At 35.6% G+C, this 26,216-nt stretch overlaps 1 protein-coding gene across 10 annotated transcripts in view; it reads right to left on the bottom strand.

Moving 5' to 3' along the window:
- Positions 1-26,216, bottom strand: part of ABCA12 (ATP binding cassette subfamily A member 12) — a 191,455-nt gene that overhangs the window by 67,358 nt on the left and 97,881 nt on the right. For all 10 annotated transcript variants that reach the window (XM_089916405.1, XM_089916401.1, XM_089916404.1 and 7 more), the window contains 9 exons: positions 25,365-25,538; positions 22,161-22,325; positions 21,625-21,835; positions 19,666-19,805; positions 17,803-17,922; positions 14,567-14,657; positions 12,232-12,411; positions 11,331-11,646; positions 8,489-8,603 (listed from right to left, as the gene is read on the bottom strand). In XM_089916405.1, coding sequence (XP_089772531.1) covers positions 8,489-8,603; positions 11,331-11,646; positions 12,232-12,411; positions 14,567-14,657; positions 17,803-17,922; positions 19,666-19,805; positions 21,625-21,835; positions 22,161-22,325; positions 25,365-25,538 — 1,512 coding nt within the window. The remainder of the gene's footprint in view (positions 1-8,488; positions 8,604-11,330; positions 11,647-12,231; positions 12,412-14,566; positions 14,658-17,802; positions 17,923-19,665; positions 19,806-21,624; positions 21,836-22,160; positions 22,326-25,364; positions 25,539-26,216) is intronic.

The raw sequence follows: 26,216 nt of genomic DNA, 5'->3' as shown, positions 1-26,216 counted from the left end.
TTCTCTAGAAGGAATCAATGCAGATAACTGAGGCAGAAGAAAAGATAAGTGACCTGGAAGATAAAATAGCAGAAATAACTAGTGCAGAGCAGAATAAAGAAAAAGGAATGAAAAGAATTGAGGACAGTCTCAGAGACCTCTGGGACAACATTAAATGCACCAACATTCGAATTATAGGGGTCCCAGAAGAAGAAGAGAAAAAGAAAGGGACTGATAAAATACTTGAAGAGATTATAGTTGAAAACTTCCCTAATATGGGAAAGGAAAAAGTCAATCAAGTCCAGGAAGTGCAGAGAGTCCCACACAGTGTAAATCCAAGGAGAAACACGCCAAGACACATATTAATCAAACTATCAAAAGTTAAATACAGTGCTTCCCTGGTGGCACAGTGGTTGAGAGTCCGCCTGCCGATGCAGGGGACACGGGTTCGTGCCCCGGTCCAGGAGGATCCCACATGCCGCAGAGTGGCTGGGCCTGTGAGCCATGGCTGCTGAGCCTGCACGTCTGGAGCCTGTGCTCCACAACGGGAGAGGCCACAACAGTAAAAGGCCCGTGTACCACACACACACACACAAAAAAGTTAAATACAAAGAAAAAATAATAAAAGCAGCAAGGGAAAAGTGACAAATAATATACAAGGGAATCCCCATAAAGTTAACAGCTGATCTTTCAGCAGAAGCTCTGCAAGCCAGGAGGGAGTGGCAGGACATATTGAAAGTGATGAAAGGGAAAAACCTACCACCAAGATTACTGTGCCCAGCAGGGATATCATTCAGATTCAACGGAGAAACTAAAACCTTTACAGACAAGCAAAAGCTAAGAGAATTCAGCACCACCAAACCATCTTTATAACTAATGCTAAAGGAACTTCTCTAGGCAGGATACACAAGAGAAGAAAAGGACCTACAACAGCAAACCGAAAACAATTAAGAAAATAGTAATAGGAACATACATATTGATAATTACCTTAAATGTAAATGGATTAAATGCTCCAACCAAAAGACATACACTGGATGAATGGATACAAAAACAAGACCCGTATATATGCTGTCTACAAGAGACTCACTTCAGACCTAGGGACTCATACAGACTGAAAGTGAGGGGATGGAAAAAGGTATTCCATGAAAATGGAAATCAAAAGAAAGATGGAGTAGCAATTCTCATATCAGACAAAATAGACTTTAAAACAAAGAGTATTACAAGAGACAAAGAAGGACACTACATAATGATGAAGGGATCAATCCAAGAAGAAGATATAACAGTTGTAAATATTTATGCATCCAACATAGGAGCACCTCAATACATAAGGCAAATGCTAACAGCCATAAGAGGGGAAATCGGCAGTAACACAATAATAGTAGGGCACTTTAACACCCCACTTTCACCAATGGTCAGATCATCCAAAATGAAAATAAATAACGAAACACAAACTTTAAATGATACATTAAAAAAGATGGAATTAATTGATATTTATAGGACATTCCAGCCAAAAACAACAGAATACACTTTCTTTTCAAGTGCTCATGGAACATTCTCCAGGATAGATCATATCTTGGGTCACAAATTAAGCCTTGGTAAACTGAAGAAAACTGAAATCATATCAAGTATCTTTTCCGACCACAACGTTATGAGACTAGACATCAGTTACAAGAAATACTCTGTAAAAAGTACAAACACATGGAGGCGAAACAATACACTACTTAATAACGAAAAGATGACTGAAGAAATCAAAGTGGAAATCAAAAAATTCATAGAAACAAATGACAATGAACACACGATGACCCAAAACCTGTGGGATGCAGCAAAAGCAGTTCTAAGAGGGAAATATATAGCAGTACAATCCTACATCAGGAAACAAGAAACATCTCCAAGAAACAACCTAACCTTACACTTAAAGCAATTAGAGAAAGAAAAACAAAAAACCCCCAAAGTTAGCAGAAGGAAAGAAATCATAAAGATCAGATCAGAAATAAATGAAAAAGAAATGAAGGGAACAATAGCAAAGATCAATAAAACTAAAAGCTGGTTCTTTGAGAAGATAAACAAAATGGATAAACCTTTAGCCAGACTCATCAAGAAGGGAGAACACTCAAATCAACAGAATTAGTATTGAAAAAGGAGATGTAACAACTGGAACTGCAGAAATACAAAGGATCATGAGGGATTACTACAAGCAACTCTATGCCAATAAAATGGACAACCTGGAAGAAATGGACAAGTTCTTAGAAAAGCAGAACCTTCCGAGACTGAACCAGGAAGAAATAGAAAATATAAACATACCAATCACAAGCACTGAAATTGAGACTGTGATCAATAACCTTCCAACAAGCAAAGCCCAGGACCAGATGGCTTCACAGGCGAATTCTATCAAACATTTAGAGAAGAGCTAACACCTATCCTTCTCAAACTCTTCCAAAATATAGCAGAGGGAGGAACACTCCCAAACTCATTCTACAAGGCCACCATCACTCTGATACCAAAACCAGGCAAAGACGTCACAAAGAAAGAAAACTACAGGCCAATATCACTGATGAACATTGATGCGAAAAATCCTCAACAAAATACTAGCAACAGCACATTTAAAAGGACCATACACCATGATCAAGTGGGGTTTATCCCAGGAATGCAAGGATTCTTCAATATACACAAATCAATCAATGTGATACACCATATTAACAAATAGAAGGAGAAAAACCATATGATCACCTCAATAGATGCAGAAAAAGCTTTTGACAAAATTCAACACCGTTTTATGATAAAAACCCTCCAGAAAGTAGGCATAGAGAGAACTTACCTAAACATAATAAAGGCCATATATGACAAACCCACAGCCAACATCATCCTCAATGGTGTAAAACTGAAACCGTTTCCAGTAAGATCAGGAACAAGACAAGGTTGCCCACTCTCACCACTATTATTGAACACAGTATTGGAAGTTTTAGCCACAGCAATCAGAGAAGAAACAGAAATAAAAGGAATCCAAATCGGAAAAGAATAAGTAAAGCTGTCACTGTTTGAAGATGATATGATACTATACATAGAGAATCCTTAAGACACCACCAGAAAACTTCTAGAGCTAATCAATGAATTTGGTAAAGTAGCAGGATACAAAATTAATGCACATAAATCTCTTGCATACCTATACACTAATGATGAAGAATCTGAAAGAGAAATTAAGGAAACACTCAAATTTACCACTGCAAGAAAAAGAATAAAATACCTAGGAATAAACCTACCTAGGGAAGCAAAAGACCTGTATGCAGAAAACTATAAGACACTGATGAAAGAAATTAAAAATGATACAAACAGATGGAGAGATATACCATGTGCCTGGACTGGAAGAATCTACATTGTGAAAATGATTATACTATGCAAAGCAACCTACTGATTCAATGCAATCCCTGTCAAACTACCAAACTACCAACTACCAAACTACCAATCCCTGTCAAACTACAGAACTAGAACAAAAAATTTCACAATTTGTATGGAAATACAAAAGACCCCATATAGCCCAAGCAATCTTGAGAAGGAAAAACGGAGCTGGAGGAATCAGGCTTCCTGACTTCAGACTATACTACAAAGTTACAGTCATCAAGACAGTATGGTACTGGCACAAAAACAGAAATACAGATCAATGGAACAGGATAGAAAGCCCAGAGATAAACCCATGCACATAGGTCACCTTATCTTTGATAAAGGAGGCAAGAATATACAATGTAGAAAAGACAGCCTCTTCAATAAGTGGTGCTGAAGAAACTGGACAGCTACATGTAAAAGAATGAAATTAGAGCACACCCTAACACCATACACAAAAATGAACTCAAAATGGATTAAAGACTTAAATGTAAGGCCAGAGACTATAAAACTCTTAGAGGAAAACATAGGCAGAACACTCTGTGACAGAAATCACAGCAAGATTCTTTTTGAACCACCTCCTAGAGAAATAGAAATAAAAACAAAAATAAACAAATGGGGCATAATGAACCTTAAAAGCTTTTGTACAGCAAAGGAAACCATAAACAAGACGAAAAGACAGCCCCCAGAATGGGAGAAAATATTTGCAAACGAAGCAACTGACAAAGGATTAATCTCCAAAATTTACAAGCAGCTCATGCAGCTCAATATCAAAAAAACAAACAACCCAATCCCAAAATGGGCAGAAGACCTAAATAGACATTTCTCCAAAGAAGATATACAGATTGCCAACAAACACATGTAAGGATGCTCAACATCATTAATCATTAGAGAAATGCAAATCAAAACTACAATGAGGTATCACCTCACACCTGTCAGAATGGCCATAATCAAAAAATCTACAAACAATAAATGCTGGAGAGGGTGTGGAGAAAAGGGAACCCTCTTGCACTGTTGGTGGGAATGTAAATTGATACAGCCACTATGGAGAAAAGTATGGAGGTTCCTTAAAAAACTAAACATAGAACTACCATATGACACAGCAATCCCACGAATGGGCATATACCCTGAGAAAACCATAATTCAAAAAGAGTCATGTACCGCAATGTTCACTGCAGCTGTATTTACAGTAGCCAGGATATGGAAGTAACCTACGTGTCCATCGAAAGATGAATGGATAAAGAAGATGTGGCATATATATACAATGGAATATTACTCAGCCATGAAAAGAAACGAAATTGAGTTATTTGTAGTGAGGTGGATGGACCTAGGGTCTGTCATACAGAGTGAAGTAAGTCAGAAAGAGAAAAACAAATACTGTATGCTAACACATATATATGGAATCTTAAAAAAATAAAAATGGTTATGAAGAACCTAGTGGCAGGACAAGAATAAAGACGCAGACGTAGAGAATGGACTTGAGGACACGGGGTGGGGGGGAAGGTTAAGCTGGGACGAAGTGAGAGAGTGGCATGGACTTATATATATTATCAAATGTAAAATAGATAGCTAGTGGGAGGCAGCTGCATCGCACGGGGAGATCAGCTCAGTGCTTTGTGACTACCTAGAGGGGTGGATAGGGATGGTGGGAGGGAGATGCAAGAGGTAGGGGATATGGGGATATATGTATACATACAGCTGATTCACTTTGTTATACAGCAGAAACTAACATAACATTGTAAAGTAATTATACACCAATAAGGATGCTAAAAAAAAAAGAATAAATTAGCATTCAAAAAAAAAGAAGAGGGCTTCCCTGGTGGCGCAGTGGTTGAGAGTCCGACTGCCGATGCAGGGGACACGGATCCGTGCCCCGGTCCGGGAAGATTCCACATGTCGCGAAGCGGCTAGACCTGTGAGACATGGCCACTGAGCCTGCGCGTCCGGAGCCTGTGCTCCTCAACGGGAGAGGCCACAGCAGTGAGAGCCTCACATACCGCAAAAAAAAAAAAAGAAAAAAAAAAAAAAAGAAGACATAAAAAATTGCCTCAAGTGAAGCATCACAGGACTACAGACTCTTGCATAATTCTTGGCAATCTGTGTGCCGACCACAGATATTTTAGGTTACCTGTCTGAACTGAGAGAGAGGACAACTCCAAAATTTTGTCTCCAAAACAATATAAACAATCAAGTCCCCATAAATGACTTATATTAGAGCAAATAGATGAAACTAATCACAAAACTGAGAACATAATGTGAAAAACAACTCCGGTGTGATATAAAATCAACTTTTGTACAGATTTAGTATTTTAATTTTAAAAAGCAAGGAATGCAGAATAAAACTCAATTGCAAGACATTTTGAAATAGTTTTGTTTTTTAACTACAGGCTTAATTTTATCAATAAACTTACTGGGCCTTAGTATTTGTGCTAAATTTCTTTAACAAGTTAAAGGAGTTTACTAGAATCATACCATAACAAGTTCAAAGGTGAATGGCTTCACTGAATTAGCAACTGACCTGGTTTCTCTGCCTAGCTGTGACAACAATTACAGAAGGAAAAATGTTTTGTTTGTTTGTTTGTTTCCTTTTTTATTCAATTGGGAAAAGGAAGAGGAGAATGGACAGATTTAGATCTTAGTAAATATTAAAATGGTAATATTAAAAAGTGATCTTGAGTCGCTGGTAACCTAAGAGTTTATCCACCATCATCTTCAATAGTCGTTAGGAGTCTAGGCTACTAAAATAAAATTGTGAGAGAGAAGGTAGCTATGACACGGAAAAGAATTGGTCAGAAGTCCACACACTTGAGTTTTAGACCCAGATCTACCATTAATTAGCCCATAGTGTTCATCAAGTCACCTCTCACTTTCTGGGCTCAGCTTTTTCATCTTAAAAAGGAGGAGGTTAGTTTAGAACTGTTGGCAGAGGAGGGAGGCTGAGCAGGGGCATTAGAAATATTCTACTCATTCCACACCAGCTTCCATCAACCCATCTCACGAATAGACCATATTCCTTTAAATTTAGGACACTGCTAATTTTAAGATGTGTCATTATTTTACATGCCACCAAGAAAGAAAAATCACTGCCAAATAAATTATGACACCCTATCAAATACATCTCAATTTCAGAGGCTTTAAAATGTGAAAAAAAAATCATTCTTAGAATTGATAAAAAATGAATAATTGAATACCTCTTCTGTTCTGGCAGTGAGAAAGTACATTCTGGAAATATAATGCTGAATGAAGTCTAGATGACAAGACTCAGAGAGTTTAAGGGATTGGGCCCAAGTGAATATGAACTGGAAGACTCAAAGCCTTATTTTCTGCTTCCAAGTTCAGTGATCTTCCACTATGTAACTTTGACCCCCAAGACCAGCTAGTTAAATTTTGAAAGTAGATGCCTGCAAAATGAAGACACAGAGCTACCAAACAGAAACTGGTTCATTGTTAAAAATGTCTTTTCATGTCTTCTATTGAGAAAAACTCTTTATTGTGTTTTGATGTTTTCTGATGACATCCACAGATGCATTCAGAGAGTACTATTTATTTATTTATTTATTTATTTTTTGGCCATGCCATGCAGCATGTAGAATCTTAGTTCCCTGACCAGGGATCGAACCCGCTCCCCCCTGCATTGGAAGTACAGAGCTCTAACCACTGGACCACCAGGGAATTCCCCAGAGAGTACTATTTTCAAACCAAAATAATACAGAATGCATGTATTTTACATATACGTATATAATATATACATAATAGACATATCACAACACATATATACACACACACATAATTATATTTACTTATATTTTTAAGGTAGATTATTTATTGTGCTGTAGAAAAGAACTCAGTTTCTATCACAGTTTTCTATTTCAAAGTTTTCCTTTAATTTGTAAAGATTCACTTCTGAGTACCAGGAACCTGACAGAGAAATATAAGGTAGGAGCTTGCAACCAAAGTTATGGTCCAGGGCATGGATTCGAGTTTCTAAATTGGGGTTAAGAAAACATTGTACACAGTCCTGAAAACAATGGGGCTCAAACCAGTTGATGAGACTTTTACCAAATTATAACTGAAATATAAAAATGCAGCTGAAGATCACCCAGAATTCAAATAGGAAAGGTAAAAAGTGTGGGTTCAAACTCTAGGACAACCCTGGAAGTCTGATGTTGAGCTGACAAAAACATAAAGCAGTAATTTGTACTTTGTAAGGAGAAATAATCAATTGCCTAAAAGCACTGGCAAAGTAAGTCTGAAAAGTACAATTGGGCTAACAGGTTACTCTAACCTCATTGTTTCAGATTGTCAGCCAGGCCTGCAATAATTATTGTCCCTCAGTTTTGAAATGTTTCCGCTATCTTGTCACTTCATGAGTGAATGTAAAGCATGGGCTCATTACAGGATTAGCAGATAAAATTATTTCTACTGTAATACAATCAAAAAATCACACAATGCTTTTTCATAAATTCTAAAAAGAAGTGAGATATTTTGGATTTGGGGATAATGATGAAGAATATGCTCAAGAAGAGATCATGCTTCACATCCCAGGTCCTGTCTTTCATCGTCATATTATTAACTTAAACAGTAGCATAACATGAAATTCTTAGTCTCTATAAATCACAAGTCAGTGAAAGAGAACTGAAGGAGACAAGGTATACTGGAAAGAGAATTTGCTTCTTGAGAGCTGAAACAAGCCATATGTCTCTGTCCACGTCCAAATCTGTATCTATCTATATCTATATATCTATATCTTCATTTGGACTCTTTAGTTACTATGCCAACAATTTTCCTGCCTTAATAGTTATTATTGTTATTATTTAAAATTCTTTTGTTAAATCCTAAGTCCTACAGGTAACTTCTTGGGCAAAAATTACTGTTAGGATCATAAATCGTACTTAGATTTTATTCAGAATTATTCAGATTTCGTTTTTCAGAAGCATTTATAAAATAACTTCTACGCAACTTTTTGAGAAGACAAAATATTGCTGTACCAGCTGGCTTAATGTTTCATATTATATTTTTCCATCTAATTCACCAGGTATGGGTCAGGCTTTCTGAGTTTGCATAGGTATGACGAAAATCATGGTAATTAATTATATCCATGTACAACTTATTTAATAACAGATTCTCAACATACCTCATGAAGTCGGAGGTCTTTCTCATAAACAAGTTTTTTTACAAATGCAGCTATAAATATAACCCAGGCAACCATGAGCACGATTGGAAGGGAATAAGAGACACTGGTTAGGAAGCTGTAAGGAAAAACAAAAACAAAAGCAAAAATCCAGTGACCAAAATGAATGTCACACTTGCAGATTTTAATATATAAAGAACACACTCCCTCCTACATTGAAATTATACTCCTGTTCTGAAATTGAGACTAATTATTATTATGACTCTTTCATTTATGAAGTGTGAAGCTGACTTAACAGTAAGTGCATGATTTTTTTGCCATACTGCTGCAAGAGTAAAACAGTTCTGGATTGTTAGATAAAATTGCCAAATCATTTAAAGGGTGTTTGTGTATGTCCTGTTCAGGAAAATAATTATTATACAGATATAACTGCAAGGCTCTAAGCCCTTCTGTCTAAACTAAATTCTTATCTAAAAGGCAGATTTAAAATTAGATGATGATTGGTTTACCTAGCTAAAAGATATATCTTCTCAAATTACTGTATTTATCTACTCTTTGGAAGCTCATAGTTATTATTAAACCAAATTTCCCAAAACGAAATAGAATGAAACTCAAAATCATTTGATTTAAAATGCAAAGAACTCGGATTCCTCAAAATAATGCTCTAGGGGATGTTTCATAAACAGTATAGAAATGTTTTTTCTGGTAACTAGAGGGTTGCTGGAAGACTTCATTGGGCCCTAAATAGATTCCTGAATGGCTGGCCCATAGTACCTGAACGTTCAAATGCAGTGTTTCTCAACGTTGAGCAATGCATCGAAATCACCTGAAGGGCTTTTTAAAACAGATTCTGGGCTCCACCCATGAGCTTCTGATTCATTATATCTGAGATGGGGTTTGGAATTTGCATTTTAAACAATTTCCCAGGTGATGCTGATCCTGCTGGTCTGGAGACCACACTCTAAGAACCATGATTGTGACATTAGCCACCAACTATGGGCTAAGGCAAAGGAGTAGTTTTCAATGAGAGAATCTCTAAATTGATCTGTTTTACATATCAGGCTCCACTGAAGCTTTCACTTGTAGAAATGTCCCAAGGCCATTTTCTTTTTAATCTATAAGGCCAAGGAATTACCTTCAAATTCTCCATGAAAGAGGCAAATATTTATGGAATGTGACATCACCAGCATTCATTTTCACTTTAGCATCAGAAGTGTATCACCAACAGAGATATGAAGGATTTTTTAGTGGGGGAGAAGTGAGGGTTGGGGCCACATCCAGTTTTTTTGGTTCCTGGGAAACTGGCAAGGGCGAAGCACTTAAAGAATATTTGTTGAATGAATTTTGTCTTGGATCAGGTCCAGCCTTGATGCTGTTTCTGGCCCTGGAATTAGGCAAAGGCCTTCATTCATTAATAACAAATCCCCGCTAATGTTTCTTCCAAGTGACTGTGTATTTTAGGTTTGGTATAGTATGAAACAGAAAATTCTGGTATTGTAATTAATGGACCAATGCAGTACCAGCTACTCAACTTCAGGCAATTTACTTGGATTTCAATTTTTTCATCTGGAAAGCATGGCTGATAATATCTGCTCTCACTTTATGAGGTTGTTTGGTGCAACAAATGAAATAATATATGTGAAAGCACTTTGTATGCAACAAAGAGTTTATATGGGTACATTAAGGCATTATGTTCATACTCCCATGAAGAATGCGAGTACAGTTACTTTACTCTTAAAAGAAACATCCAGGTAACTACCATCCTAGGTATTAAAATTTACAAGGGCAAGAAAGTCAGAAGGAAAATAGATGAGAATTTTCATTTAATTGAAACCACAGGTCTTTACTATTCATGCAAGCCATTTCAGTTCACACATGGTTTAGGCAACAAGGTCCTGACTGGCTTCTCCAATAAGTAGCTAACCTTGACAACCTGCTGACTGAATCATCACCTGTCTTCTCGTATCACTGCTGCACAAACAGCTACATAACCTCATCTCTATAGCTCTTGAAGCAGTCAAAGGAGACAGAAGCATTGATAGAAACAGAAAAAAAAAAAAAATCCAGACCCATCTCAATTGTATGTAAACTGCAAGAACTGGGCTGAACAACAAGCACAATTCATTTAAAGTAATATTCAGCCTCAAGCTTTTGTGTAGAATGAGCTTGAAAAACTTAGCCCACCACCCTTATTTTCTTACTGTGGTCAGAGTGGAAGAACCATTCAGTGCTACCCTACTGGCAAATTTCTTGAATATTCAAATTCAATTGTCTAAAAGCATGATCTTTACATTTTTTGTTCATTTAGCAAAACCATGTTAGATAAAGATTCCTACCAAGTGGACTGAGAATACATAAGTTTCAGATAGCACAATATTTATCTTAGAGAGTTGATCAATAATGTTTTATTAATTTTTTTCTGTAAAATTGATCCTACACTCACATATTTCTAATTAAATTTGAGAGTTGGAAGGGATTTTAAGATTGTTTTGTTTAACATCCTTATTTGATTAGAGAAAAGTAAAACCAGTTGAGAGTGGGTAACATCAAAATCATGCAGCGATGCACTCAAGTCTGGAGTCCAACTCTCTTAATTTGGGGGCCAAAGTACTTGGAAGGCTAAGAATTATATTAAAGAAAACATGGATCATTTAGTAAGAACTTTAGCATCATTTGGGCAGCGATGGGCAGCTATAGTGAGCTGTGCCCTATACTGTGGATCTTTTCCTTGAAACAAGCATTTGACAAAGGTTTGGTGAACGTTATTCCTTTCATGTGACACATGTGAATGAATTCTAAAAAAAGGGGTTGATTATTTAAAATGCCTGGAAGTGCATGGACTTACTTGTCTTTCATGTAGCAGGGATAAGGAATTGCTTGGACCTGGACTGCTATTTCCTGGGAGTTCCTTCCAGTCTGCAATTCAATGACTGCTCTTTCAATACTATCCTGTAAGTAAACAAAAGCCCTGCCATAGATCTGGTTGTTTGACGGAGAATTGTGTGGCCCTGGGGCCCATATCTTGGTTCTTATGCTTCTTGTGGTCTGTGAGGTCTTGAGACTCATGCGGATGGTGTATTTTACAACAGGAGGAAGAGAGACGTTTTCAGAGTCATAGCTTCTGTGCTGGCTGCTATCAGAAGGAAGCTTAAAAATAACACCTAAAAATAAAATGGCAACAACATCAGAAGGTTATTTTATGGTTGACATTATTCATTGTTTGGAGGGTACACATAGGGGGCAGCCAAACAGGCAACCGACTTAGTAATGTGACAGTAAGGTCAGACTTCTAATTTACAGAAAAGATGGCTAACTGAAAGTGACAACCTCAGGGACTCAAAGCAGGAGTTTGAGAAGATAATCACAAACTAAGTGGCCAGATTAAAGATATCACTCTAAACCACTTACTGAAATTAACCACACACACGCACATACATACATACACACACACACAAATGAATAACCTTGACTGATTATGAGGATGCACTCAACTTCATCCTGTAATTATGTAATCCTTTACAGTTTTAATTTTAACCATACCAACAAAATTACACATATTGAAGGCTCCTCAATCAATACGGTTGGTTGTCTACATGAAAGGTTCTCATTTCTAAGGACATCAGAGGGGACAGTGTCCTCCCTCCACCCCCAACTACTTTTCTGAGTTCTGGATGAAAGAAGTGAGGGAAGAATTTGGCCAATTTTAGTACAGAGAGAAGCTCAAATTCTAGTAGAATAACACTTACTTCCAAAGAGTTCATTGCTTTTGTAGAGTCTTGTAGCCTCTCCTTCCATTTCATCTATGCTTTTTGCTGCCTGAATACGGTCATATAATATACAGGAGGAAATATTTACTGTCAGGGAAGACAGTGTGTTAAGATGATCAATGAGGTCAATGCCGTTCTCCAATTTTAGCCTTAGAATATCTAAAGAAGAAAAGAAACAGACACAAAGCATATTATAATGTTGTGTTATAATGTTGTTTCTAGTAGTAACAGGACAAAACACTGATTTTTTGGTAAGTAGTAAACCTTAAACTAGATTATAAATAATAAGAACTTGTAGAATTTACTCTAAAAATATCTAGTACTCTATATCTGGGAAAATGTAGCCAGTCGTGCAAATGTTCACTGAGGAGAATGTTGAACTAGTTACAGACACAGTAAACCCAAGTACAAAGAACGGTACAAAGTAATTCAGAAGTATATTCTGCTACAATTTAATTAACCAAAGACTAGAGGTGAATAATTTTAAAAAATCTATCTGCATTAGTTAGGAAGAAAACTATAAACTAGAGGTGAAGCATTTGAATAAACAGAAATTCTTGCTTTGTTAAGGGAATGTAGATGTAAGAATTTAAGCAAGGAAAGTCTACGCAGAGTGTGTAGAACCAATAAATGACATCATTCAGTCAGTTGTGATACAGAATCATTTCTCAGGTGACAATCTATGCCACACAGTTACAACTTTCTAATACTGTTTGACTTAAAACCTTATGTGAGCTATCTCTATTCGTAACTGTATTACTCTAGATAAAATGATCAAGATTTTTTTTCAGGTAATTACTTTGGAAGAAAGAGGATTTAATTGCTCTTCAATTTCATGATTCCTTATGAGGAAATCAACTGAGACAAAGGGTAAATATAAAATTGCAAGTTAATAAATCACTTGGCCAATTAAATTTTCACTGACTTGATCACCATGAATACTGAGAAGGCTGTGATATCATAAATCCCTCTTCACAGAACCCAAACATGTCTCTACCATCATCCAATAGAAGACTAAATTTCTCACAGAGGGCAACTTCTTAAATGCACCTCTCATTAGAATTTAAAATGAAATGTTTTGCTTCATATAGACATTGGTGGGGGAGGGGTAAAATTGTGGTTGAACAGTGGCCTCCAGCGGCCACTGGAAATCAACACAACAGCAAAGGATTCTTCAGAAATGCTGGTAGATAGAGCTATGAAGAGTCAATGCTCCCCAAATCCAAACTATAAAACCTCTTTGATACTAAGTTAAATATACAATTACACAAACAGTAAGTCTCACTGCTGTAGTCATTTTAACCTTCTTTTAAATTCTAAAACTCATCTCCTATATCTAAAGTTAGAAATAAAAAAAAAAAACTATATAGGAAATTTGTAGTTTATCCCTGATATTTTGATCAAATGTTTCCTTACCCAAATGATAATTTTAGAGAATAAATCACTAACATCTTTCTTTAATCAAACAGGGTTGACTATCATAAAGTACATAAAATTATACAGAATATAAATGTAGGCATAATTCCTCCCCACTGGTTTACAACCTAAATCACATAAGTCCCAGTAGCACTGGGGAGGAGGAGGGGCATTTGCTCTACTGCGGTCAAATTCTGATGCTTTCAATCCCTTCCTCTTACCCATGGTTGCATAGCAACAGGGAATCAGACACAGACTGAATTAGACATCTTGCATCCCTTAATGTTGAAGGTGGGGATGTGGCAGAGGGAATGCATAAGTTCAGACAGCTTTCTTTGATCCTCTTCTGCCTGTTCCTTTTAAATGATCATGAGAGGAGGAGCCGACCTTGAATAATGATTTAGGTTTATTTTCGTTTGAGTCTCTGCATTGCTTTTGTTTTGTTTTTGCTAACTCTATAACTTCTTCTGGTTACATTCTGAGTTAGTCAAAGTGATACTAAGGCCAGTGGAGATAAAATTATAAATGTAGCCAGAAATAAACCATTTCATCTTCTTTTGTCCTTAAAGACTTGCTTTTCATCAAGTTACCCCAAAAAAGTGTCCTCCTGTAGCAACCTACCTGTGATTGAAGGACAAGCTGCATTTACACGGAATATATTGCATTATAATTATTGAAACTAACTACAGGCACTAGGTATCAAAATAATCATTACTACTTGTAACTGTACAACTAACTAGGAAGCAGATGGATAGATATATCCAGGATTTTACTTTTCTTAGGATAACTAGATAGAAAGCAAATACAGAAGAAAAGGAAAAGAAGATCTTATATGGCACAATGCTTTTCACATTTCTGACATGACAAGCAAATAAAAGTTTTGTGCATCTGGACTCACCGAGTTCATCCATCTGTTTCAAGAGTTCAACAGCGTCAAGTCCCACGGAGAATTTTACAAAAACTTGCACAAAGGGGTTTCTTAGAGTATTCTAACAACATAGGGAATCAGTTTCAGTACAAAAAGAAAACATGTTTAATCACTGTCTCTCTAATAACACCACAGTGAAATGAGGTACCACTACTGGGCATTTTCAATGCACCATTTTGCAAAGACTCCCAACTGATTTGTATTCTAGTCCTACTACTTCCTAGCTCAAAGGCTTTCAGCAAGCACTCAGCCTCTTCCAGCTTCAGGTTACTTTTCTGTAAAGTGGTATCTAATCAGATTAGTCAAATGTAAATTATTATGGTATTGTTTTATACTGTAATAAGTGCAGCTATGTGAACATGGAAAAATAAACTGATGACAAAACTTTACATGGAGTAACTCATGGAAAGACTGAAAATTTAAAAAAAAAAAGTGCTTTTAAAATATAAAGGCTTTTGTAGCTATCTTGCAAATTAGGAGACATAAATTCTACCACTGTAGTTGTCTACTAGGTAATACTTATTGAGATTTTACTAAGTGCTGGGCACTGTCTAATAGAGTTTACCTTACCTTGATTTTCTCACTTAGTTTTCAATAATACCTAGAGGTAAGTACTATTATTATCCCCAGCTAATAGAGGACAAGGCTAGGACCCAGGAAGCTATGTAAATTTCCCTAAGGATGCACAATTAACAAGGGTCGAAAGGAAAGTTGAAGAGAGAGACTTCACCTTGATTAAAGAAATGTTTATTCATCTTGTGTGTAAATTCATGGCCTAGTTTTTTTGTGACCTAGGCTTAAGTTGTTCTCCCTTTAGAGGACAGTTCAGTACTACTTATTATTCTGTCCTTCTACCAATAGCTTGTTTTGTTACCATGGAGATAAATGATTAAGAATAATATGTATTAATAGAGCATATATATAATAGAGTTAATTTGCTAAATCTATAGTTGCTGAGGAGTCTAAAAGTAGTTGGTAGCATGAAGACAGACGGCTATTATGCAGCTATACACTACGATAACCCAAGTTCTTTAAAATCTAACTATTTACCAGGAATTAATTTGCACATTAGAGAAAATCTGAATCAGAACGTTACTAATAAGGAAATCACTGTGTTAGTTGCAATTCAGAGACGATCCATCTAACTCTATTTCCATTCTCTTATCACTCCTGTTACAATCAATCCTGCCTATAATATATAATATTATTTTCAAATGCTTCCACAATACGATCTTCACAAGTCTGTGAAGTGATTATCAATGGACCCATTTTAGAGTTTCATAAACTGTAGCAAGTATTTTAAGTCATTTGCCTAAGAGTTCACAATGGCAAAGCCAGGTCATGTGCTAAAAGCTTGAAGTTTCAAATTCTGTACACATTTTCAGAAATAAGTTTTCCTCAATAATTGAGAACAAGAACTTATTTTGGTCTAGAACAAAATAAAGATACTCCCATTAGATGATGATCCCTTTATGGACATGGTCATAGCATTTCTTCTTAGCAAATTACTGTACTTTGGAACTGTTATGCACAGATAATGTCCTTTCTTAATTCACTGCTTTAGCCAACAAAACTTTCCTTAATGCAATAATATGTGTAGGATTTTTATCTGTTCACAGAAAAAAAAGTTTTAGGAGAAAAGAGCAATTTTCCACTGAGGAAAACACATGTGTCAAAGGTACCGTCCATGTAGCCTTTGTTATCTGAGATTCACTAAAAAAAGGCCACTTAAAATATCCATTTGTGATTACCAGAGGTAGGGGGTGGGGAGATGAGGAATTGGATAAAGGTGGTCAAAAGGTAGAAACTTCCAGTTATAAGATAAATATGTACTAGGGATGTAATCTACAACATGATAACTATAGTTAACACTGCTGTATGACATATAGGAAAGCTCTTAAGAGAGTACGGCCTGAGAGTTTTCATCACAAGGAGAAAATTTTTTTTCCTTTTTTTTTTTAAATTGTTATCTATATGAGATGATGGATGTTAACTAAACCTACTATGGTCATCATTTCATAATATGTATATATCAAACCATCACGCTATATACCTTAAACTTATACAGTGATGTATGTTAATTATTTCTCAGTAAAACTGGGGCGGGGGGGCTGAGATTTAATCAAGATAGCAATGTGCTCAAGATCAGAGAAGAGTAGAATATTAAAATAAATGGACATGCTTAATATTAGAACTAAATTTAATAGTAAATTGTGGGGAAGATGTTTGATGAAAAGCTTATTTTGTATTAATTGTGTTAAATATCTATTTAGAAATTAATTTTATCATTTATAACAAGATTCAGGTTGTAATTGTAACTATGCACTAATTGATAGTCAAAACAAAGACTGAGTAAAGCATCTTTTGTGTATAGCTTTTCTAACAAAGTTGTACGACACAAATTCTTTGTTCTGTTTAACTTTTTGAGCGTGATTATAAAGAAGGACACTTTTGTTGCTACAAAAATCTTCTAGGGCTCCATCAATTTTCCAAGGGCCTCTCTCAAGTCTTTGAATACACAAGCCATACTCTCTTGAAGTTCCTAAGTTGGTACCATTCCTGAAAATTTTCTCTTCTCCTATTGATAATGGGTCTAACTCTGCTGCTTGATGTTTACCTGCCAATAGCTCTCTTTGTGATTGGAACATTTCCCCACACTACTTGCATCCTTTTCAGAAAACCCTGCATCTTTTATGGGAATTGAAGATTATACTTTTCAAGTAGTGTGTATTGGATTTGAGTTGCACTGTCAAATCTTTAACCTAAAATAGAGTGTCAAATGTTTCAACCAAAGAACTCCCTAGATTTAACATTCTTCTTCAGAATATTAGTATTTTAGGAATTTTGGTTCAGTTAAAATAGCAAAACATAACCTAGAGAAATAAAATGAGCATATTTTAAGTAGTTTTATTGCATTTAATTTTGGAAAATAGATTTACATCACTAGTTATGCCTCAGGATCAACTTGTAAAATGATTTATTTCTGAATTACATACAGAGAAACTGTGGTATAAGAGGTGAGGATGGTTACAAACGTAAGTGACAGATCTGTTATCCTGTCTCAGATCTGCTCTCTGGAGCAGAGGCAATTTTAATCTGTTGAATATGGATTCTAAGTTACTATCTGCCCATTCACATAATGATGGTGATTAAAATCTCAAAGAATTACATTTCGTACAAAAGTGAATAACAGAACCATCTCCTACCTGGAGAATTGGAATCGTCTGGTTTAACAGGTGGAAGGAATTCATGAAAAATGGTGACTTATCCACCCACTCTTGAGATTTTTCTTTTAATTCTGCCAGCTGCCTCAGAGTTACATTAGACTTGAAGAAAAAGAAACAAATCTGGTCCGTTAGTATTTTTCCTATATTTCAAAAAGGTATCTTATGGTTGTTTTGCTACATAATTTCAAGAAACAGTTCTAAAAAGTAGAGTTAGTAGAACATTGTCAGAAATTTCCCATATGGTCAAAAGTTTTTAAGTGGCAGCTTTTATAGGATCGAGATCACTTATAAAAATTCTGGAAAATCTAGGGTTTACTTCATGTCCACAGAAAATTTACAGCCAAAAAGCATGTCTTCTGGAATTCTCACAAGTCACCCATTTTTACCAATGGTACAGTTTACTACTAAAGAAACATTCTAGTTCAAGGATATAAGAAGAAGAATACTTTCATGAATTGCTGGTGGGTGTATATAGTTTTTTTTGGAAAGCAATCTGACAATAGTCATTAAAACAGAATATAATATCCTTCAATCCCTCAATCTTGAACATTCGCCTCTGTGAAATAAAAATACCACTGTGTAAAGTCATAGGCACAAAAGTAGTTGTTGCCGCATTGCTTACATGAGCAAAAAAACAAAAGCAAACACTAGAAACAAAAAGAATGTCCAACAATTGAGGATTGGCTGAGTAAGTTCCATAGTATAAAAAAATTTACAATCTTCAAAAAGAATGAATGAACTAAATCTATTGAATAGGAAGAATTTCCACAAGGTATTGCTGTGTGACTAAAGTAATACGCAGAAAAGTGTTATAATGAAACCTCATTTTAATAATGCAAACAATGACCATTCTGCATATGAATGTGCAGACAGTATAATAATATACAAAGGATTAGAGGAATGCACGTAAATTATAGAAAGCCACATCCTTGAATGCTAACATTCATTAGTTTACATGAAAGGAAGAGTAGGATCAAGCAGGGAGAAAAATAGGTGAGAGTCAAGCAAAAAGAAAAGAAAAAAAAAAAAGACTGCACTTAGAAAATAAGCATTTAATGACTTCATTTATGCAAAATTATGTAAAAGTGTGTAGTCAATAAAGCAAATAAGGTACTAAAACACAAACAGTGAAAACAAAGATCATTCTAGAAATCAGTGATGACTTCACGTTTATTTTTATATATACCTAAAACTAATTTATATTTATATAAACTATAGTTTAATGACCAAGTAATGGTAAAAAAGAGTTTTGTTTGTTTTTTACTTTCACTCTATCATTTTAAAAGCATCAAGTTTATAATTCAAATCACTAAAGCCAACTTTAAAAGTGAGAGAGAAATGCTATTATGGTTATATTAGGTAGGTGATAAGTATAGTTACTATTAATAATGTCTTTCTCAACACCTATCCTCTATATAAGATATTAAGTGTACAACCAAATATGAAGCCAATAATCTATAATTTAGCAATTGCTTTTGTTCAAACTAGTTATATAATGCCCAATATTGTTTTTTCTAGTGCCATTATTTTTACATACTTTGAAACTTAGATGCCAGTTGTAGAAACATTTTCTGCTTTTGGAGATAAATTGAAAAATCTGAGGTCTTGCTCCAACTAACCACATTCTCAAGTGTTAACAAGGTTCATTTCTCTTCAAGGAGCTACCACCCAATCTACATTGTTTAAACATATACAGGGCAGAAGTTGAGAATTGTTAAGAGTTTCAGAAAGCCAAAGGTAATAGTATGTAGGCTATAAAGAAGTCTGAGTCAGCTAGAAGCTGACTACTTTAAAAATCATCTTAATACTCAAGATAGAAACTTCGAGTGATAATGGTCAAACCTTTTCCATTATTGCCTTTGTGATGGGGGTATATGGTGCGTACAAAATCCTTCCCAACAACATGGGTTTCAAGAAAGCCCAAATCACAGGTCCGGCAGGCATATTAATGATGTCTTTATAAAGAGAAAAGCAAAATGGTGCTGGAAAGAAAAAGTGTAATAAAACCATTTAATACATGCATTTAAAATCTATTCATGGTAAACTGACAAATATTATTGTTATAGCACCCCAAAAAACATGCCTTATACTTCCCTTGTTATTAACAAATGTGACGCATCTGGTATCAAAGTAAGAAAGCATAGTAACAAATCTTTTTTAGGTGTAAAAGTTTAATCCAATAAGCAAGTGCATAGTAAGTGATGGCATTTTGCCAAGAGGAGTTAGAAAGGTTGAAAAGCACATTTCAGAATGTCTTCCAACAGATATTCCTCACCAGCCCTTAATTTTTAAAAATATGCAAAAGTTTGCTATTGTACTAGATACATAAGAGCTGTCCAATAAATGTCTGTTGAATGAATAAAAAGATGCATAAATGCATCAATCCAATTGCTATATTAAACAACCCTATATTGTTTGGTAAAGCTCAGCCAATCATATTTTACATCTCAAAGTAAACAGCTTTGATGTGCCATTGAACGTTTATAGTTCTGCTACATTCATGAAGCTCTTCTGTGTGTGATACAAATTTCTAATTCTAAAAAGTTAAGAAAAAATATTGACCGGAGCAGATTTAAGGCACATCGTTTTATCATTTACTGGCAAGGTGTAGTGGTTAAGAGACTTTGCAGCAGACTGCCTGGGTTCAAATCATAGCTTTGATACTTTCATGTTGGACAATGGTGTCCAGGTTACTCGAGCGCTTTGTGCCTCATTTCCCTTACTAAGATGCAGCTATAGTAGCACCTACCTCATAGGTAAGTGAAGAGTGAATGAGTTGATATGCAGAACATGCTTGATGTGTGGTTAAGTGCTGTATGAGTGCTTTCTTGGGGAAAATTAATGCTTCATTTATTACAAAAAGCTAAGATTACAGCTCAGCATTAAAAAAACACCCGATTAAAAAATGGGGAGAAGACCTGAATAGTCATTTTTCCAAAGAGGAAATGCAGATGGCCAACAGGCACATGAAAAGATGCTCAACATGGCTAATCATCAGGCAAATGCAAATCAAACCCCAATGAGATATTACCTCACGTCTGTCAGAATGGCCATCATCAAAAAGAACAAAAAGGACAAATATCGGTGAGGATGTGGAGAAAAGGGAACCCTCGCGCTCTGTTGGTGGGAATGTAAATTGGTGCAGCCACTGTGGAAAACAGTACAGAGTTGTTCTCAAAAAAACTAAAAATAAAACCACCATGTGACTCAGCACTTCCACTCGGGTATATACCCCAACCCAAAATGCTAACTAGAAAAGATTCATGCGCCTCAATCTTCGCAGCAGCATTATTTACATTTGCCAAGATACTGAAGCAGCCTAAGTGTCTATCAACAGATGAATGGATAAATAAGATGTGATGTGTATATATACACATATATATATATATATATATATATATAATGGAATATTAGTCATAAAAAAGAATGAAATTTTGCCATTTGCAACAACGTGGATGGACTTGGAGGGCACTGATGCTAAGTGAAATAAGTCAGACAAAGACAAATACTGTATATTACTTTTATGTGGAATCTAAAAAATACAACAAACTAGGGAGTATAACAAAAAAGAAACAGACTCACAGAACAAACTAGTGGTTACCAGTGGGGAAAGGGAAGGAGGGAGGAGGGGCAAGATGGGATAGGGGACTAAGAGGCACAAACTATTATGTATAAAAGAAGCTATAAGGATATATTGTACAATACAGGGAATACAGCCAATTAAAAAAAAAAAAGGCCAAGATTTAGCAGACCATGTTGTTAGGAGGCGACATTCCCACACTGATTTTGAAGTATACTCACTGGCATGTAAGGGAATTCCATATTTTTCAGCAATTTGCTCTTTACTTAATTTATAAGTCAAAAAATCCTTGGTGTGGTTGCCTCTCTGCCTCTGAGAAGAGGGCAGCATGGCAACTAAATATTCAGTGGTAATTCCTTGGGAGCACAGTGCTTGGGAAATGGTACTAAATGATCCTTGTGGAGTGTTTAGCCGGTTGTTACTGTACATTGCCTGTGAGATAAAAATACATGATTTATCAACATTATATGAGCTATAAATGCTATTGAAAACAATATAGAAGAAAACCTGATAATGCTTAGACGATCCTTATAATTCCACAATTCCTTTAAAACATGTATCCCAAATGTAAATGTGCGACGCTAAACTTCTCCAATTTAAGTGGCAAAAACTTTTGCCAGAGCAGAAGAGTTTTTCTGTAAGTGATTTTTGTCAATGTACTATATTTGTAGCTGAATGTATTATAACTAATCTCAAATAAAAGTTAAGATGACAAAAGGAATTTTCCAGCAAGAATATTACTGGGTGACTTTTCTACCTGTGTTAATGGAAAACTTCTGGACAGGTGCATTTGTTTCAGGGACCTCATTTTGTCTAGCAGCGGTCGTGTGACAGAAGCCATCTGATTGAGAATCTCCTTTAGCCTTATGAAGAGTTCTATCATCTTTGCTACTGGCTTTTGATTTTCCCTAGGGAAAAACACCTGACAGGAACAGCAACAACAAAAAAAGAAGTTATTTTTGTGGAGAAACTGGAACCCTCACACACTGTTGGTGAAAATATTAAAAGGTACAGTCACTTTGGAAAACATTTTGGAAGTTTATTAAATAGTTAAACATAAATTTACCATACAACCAGAAATTGGATTCCTAGGCATTTACCCAAGAGAAATGAAAAAACAAGTCTACACAAAGATTTGTATGGGAACGTCTATAGCAGCATTACTCACAATAGCCAACAAGTGGAAACAATCCAAATGAATGGATAAAAAAAATTTATATCCTTAAACTGGAATACTATTTGGTAAAAGAAAGAAATTACTTACTGACACATTACAACATGTATGAAACTCAAAACATTATACTAAGTGAAAAAAGCTACACACGAAGACCACATATTGTACGATTCAATTTAAATAAAATGTCTAAAAAGGCAAATCCATAGAGACAGAAAATAGATTAGAGGGTGCCTGTGCTAGAGGTCAGAATGAGAATTGACTGTAAATGGACACAAGGTTTATTTTTGGGTTGACAGAAATGTTACAAAATCAGATTGTGGTAACGGTTGCACAGTTCTATAACTTACTAAAAAACCCATTAAATTGTACACTTAAAATGAGTGAATTTTATAACATAAAAATAATACCTCAATAACTTTGCCAAAAATAAATGATTTTAAAAGTCAGAAAGGCAAATGTCAATTACATAATTCTTCATGTACGCCATTATTCAAAAATCATATAATGTGCTCCTTAAAATCAGAAAAGCTCTGTCAAAAAGCTCATGTGGTCTATCAGGTTTAATCATAATCCCCTAACGTATTTCTGTTGCAGGAAGAAACACTGAAAATATTTTTTAAATTAAAATTTTAATTTTATTCTCTCATTCACTCAATTATTCAACAGACGTTAACTGAGTGCCTGTTATGTTCCCAGCACTGGGTGAGGTGATGGGTACGAGGTGATGGGTACAGTGGTACACAAACTGGCATCATCCTTCCACTCAGGGAGTTTTGTAATAATAGGAGAAACAGATATGAAACAAATCAATGAACAAAAAGCTGGGGAATATGAGGAGGTAGGGAGTTTAGCTAAGAAATCAAAAGAAGTCTTTCCAAGATGACACCCCAAAGGGGAGAAAGAACAAACCATAGGAGGAATAGGGAGAGGAAGGTAATAGACAGAGGGGGAAAGATTTGTGAGGTTCATGAAGAGGGAAAGCTCTTGGTGTGTGCAAGGGGGTCAAAGACCACTATATGAGGACAAGATTCATTTGGAGAAATATCACAAAGACAGAGCTGTCTCCATAACACAGCTATTAATTGCAATCAGATTTTTCTAAATCAGATTCAACATTTTAATTTTTCTTCCAGTTCTGCCAAAATTCTAGGAATTCCGACACTGATTTGAAATAAACTGACTAATGATGAGAAATTTTTATTATTTTACTTGCAATACCTGAAAGAATTAGGAATGGTCTTCTGCTTGTAAAATGCACATATTTATTTACTATACTCAACAAGAAATAGTTGGTTTGATATATGCTCTGCAGAGACATTGTAAGATAAGGATTAAAATTTTAGATAAAAAAATTAATAATATCAATTTATATGCATTTTAAGTTATGTAAAATAAATATTCATTTAGTTAATGGTTATTTGCTAAGTTCTTCTATGGGCCAGGCACTGTTCTTGGCATTTGAAATGTTTCAGTGAACAAAAAGGCCCTTGTGGAGCTTACACCAAATAGAGGTAGGCAGAAAATAAACAACAAAAGTGAATACTAAATAAAATACATAGTATGCTGGAAGTGTAACAGAAAACAAACAGAGCATCGAAAGGAGGTTTGAGAGGGCTACAGATGAAAGTTGGTTGTATTTTAAATAGGATTGTCAGGGTATCTTATTAAGAAGGTCAATATTGAGTAAAGACACATAGTGCAGCAAATTAGATGAAGGGCATGGCCTGGAGTGGTCCCATGCAGCAGCCCTGGGCCCAAGGAGTAGCCACATAGGAAATGGGATTTTAGAAATAAGGAGAGGTTGTGCAGGCCCTGGGGCCCCGGCAGGATTTGAGGGTTTGCTGGCATAAAATGAGGAGCCACTGGGGAAGGTGTTGAGCAGAGGAATGACATAATACAATTTAAGTTTTAAAGGGATCACTCTTGCTGCTTAGGGAGTGGTGGGGACAAGTGTGGAGGCAAGGGAGGCCAGTTAGGGGGCAGAATATAAGGGTCAGATAATGATGACTTTGAACAGGATTATTTGTAACTAGTCCTAAAATGCCTTCATCCCCTTTGCTGAAATGCATCAACAACATAAGTCAGCCGTGTTGCTTCTGGTTTTTCTTACTTTAAAGAGAAAAACACTTTTTTTTCAGTGTTTTCAATAACATGTAAATAATTTTGACCTAGTAGAGATCTGGGTGGATATAGGTGTTTAATTTTCCTATGTTTATATTTTCGTTTCAGTTTTTTACTCACCAAGTACTTATAAAGCATCTAGTTATTGAAAGATGGAGTTACTGCTGACTTTACAGCTCTAATACTGACCGCTGTTTTGTTGTACTGGATAAATAATGGTAGCCTCTATCAAAACTTGATGAAGGAAACACAAAAAGTACTTTTTTAAATACCCAAAAAAACCTTGATTCTTTTACTTGAAAATGAAAAACTTTGTTCTAATCTTTATTTTTATCCCACAAAATTAATGTGCATTCACTTTTTTAAAAAGTTATTATAACATTTGTATTTCATACTCTAGTATAGTGTATATTAAATTTAATTCCTGGTCTTGGATATACAAATTGAGAGTTAATAAGGCCATAATATTAATTTCCTCATCTATTAAATATGCAAATTTACAATATATGATCGCTAAGGTCCCACTTAGCTCTAAAATAAAGCTATAATTCCAAAAGCTCTATGAATGGATCACATTCCTTATAGTATCAGGGAGCATACAGGTATAATCAATTTTTTATATTATACTATAAATATTAAAATATTTCATCAATAGCAACTTGCCTTGTATGTGAAGTTGTAAATGTCTAAGTAGTGCAGAAGAGTGAGTCCAATGAGGTAAGACAGATGGGATCTCTCTGGAAGAGGTATGCTGCAGAATTCCTTCATTGCATCTTCCAATTTGGGACTGGTCACATTAGCGTCACAGGAATGCCACCAGAACACACTAGAAATAATCTACAAGTTGGAGGAAGAAAACATATTTTAGCTGTGAATCCTCTGAATCCACCTGTCCATTTTGAGAGGTTTTCTTATACTTTTAGACTTCATTTAAAAATAAGACAAATTATACTCAAAATCATATAATTATTTTGTTTAAAGCACTAATTACTATCAATAAACCTAGAAAAAGTCCATAGTTCACTGGAAAGCTTAAGAAGTAAGATGGGAAAAGAGACAGAAAAAAATCCATAATGATTCCCATATTTCTTGCTTGAACGACTGGGTGAATGATGCCACCAAGAAAGAAAATTGGTTTGGATTGTTTAGGAAAATTACTAGTTTAAGACTTTTGCTCTCTCGGGAATTCCCTGGTGGCGCAGTGGTTAAGAATCCGCCTGTCAATGCAGGGGACACAGGTTTGAGCCCTGGTCTGGGAAAGATCCCACATGCCATGGAACAATGAAACCCATGTGCCACAACTACTGAGCCTGTGGTCTAGAGCCTGTGAGCCACAACTACTGAAGCCCACGCGCCTAGAGCCCGTGCTTTGCAACAAGAGAAGCCACCACAATGAGAAGCCCACGCACTGCAACGAAGAGTAGCCCACGCTCACCACAGTGAGAGAAAGCCCGTGTGCAGCAACAAAGACCCAACACGGCCAAAAATAAATAAATAAAATAAATAATTTTTTAA

Source organism: Delphinapterus leucas, chromosome 8 (assembly GCF_059928025.1).
Source record: "Delphinapterus leucas isolate spDelLeu-1000000601 "Yukka" chromosome 8, BTC_Dleu_Yukka2, whole genome shotgun sequence".
In the NCBI taxonomy this organism is placed as follows: Eukaryota; Metazoa; Chordata; class Mammalia; order Artiodactyla; family Monodontidae; genus Delphinapterus; species Delphinapterus leucas.
This window is presented reverse-complemented; position numbering and strand designations above follow the sequence as displayed.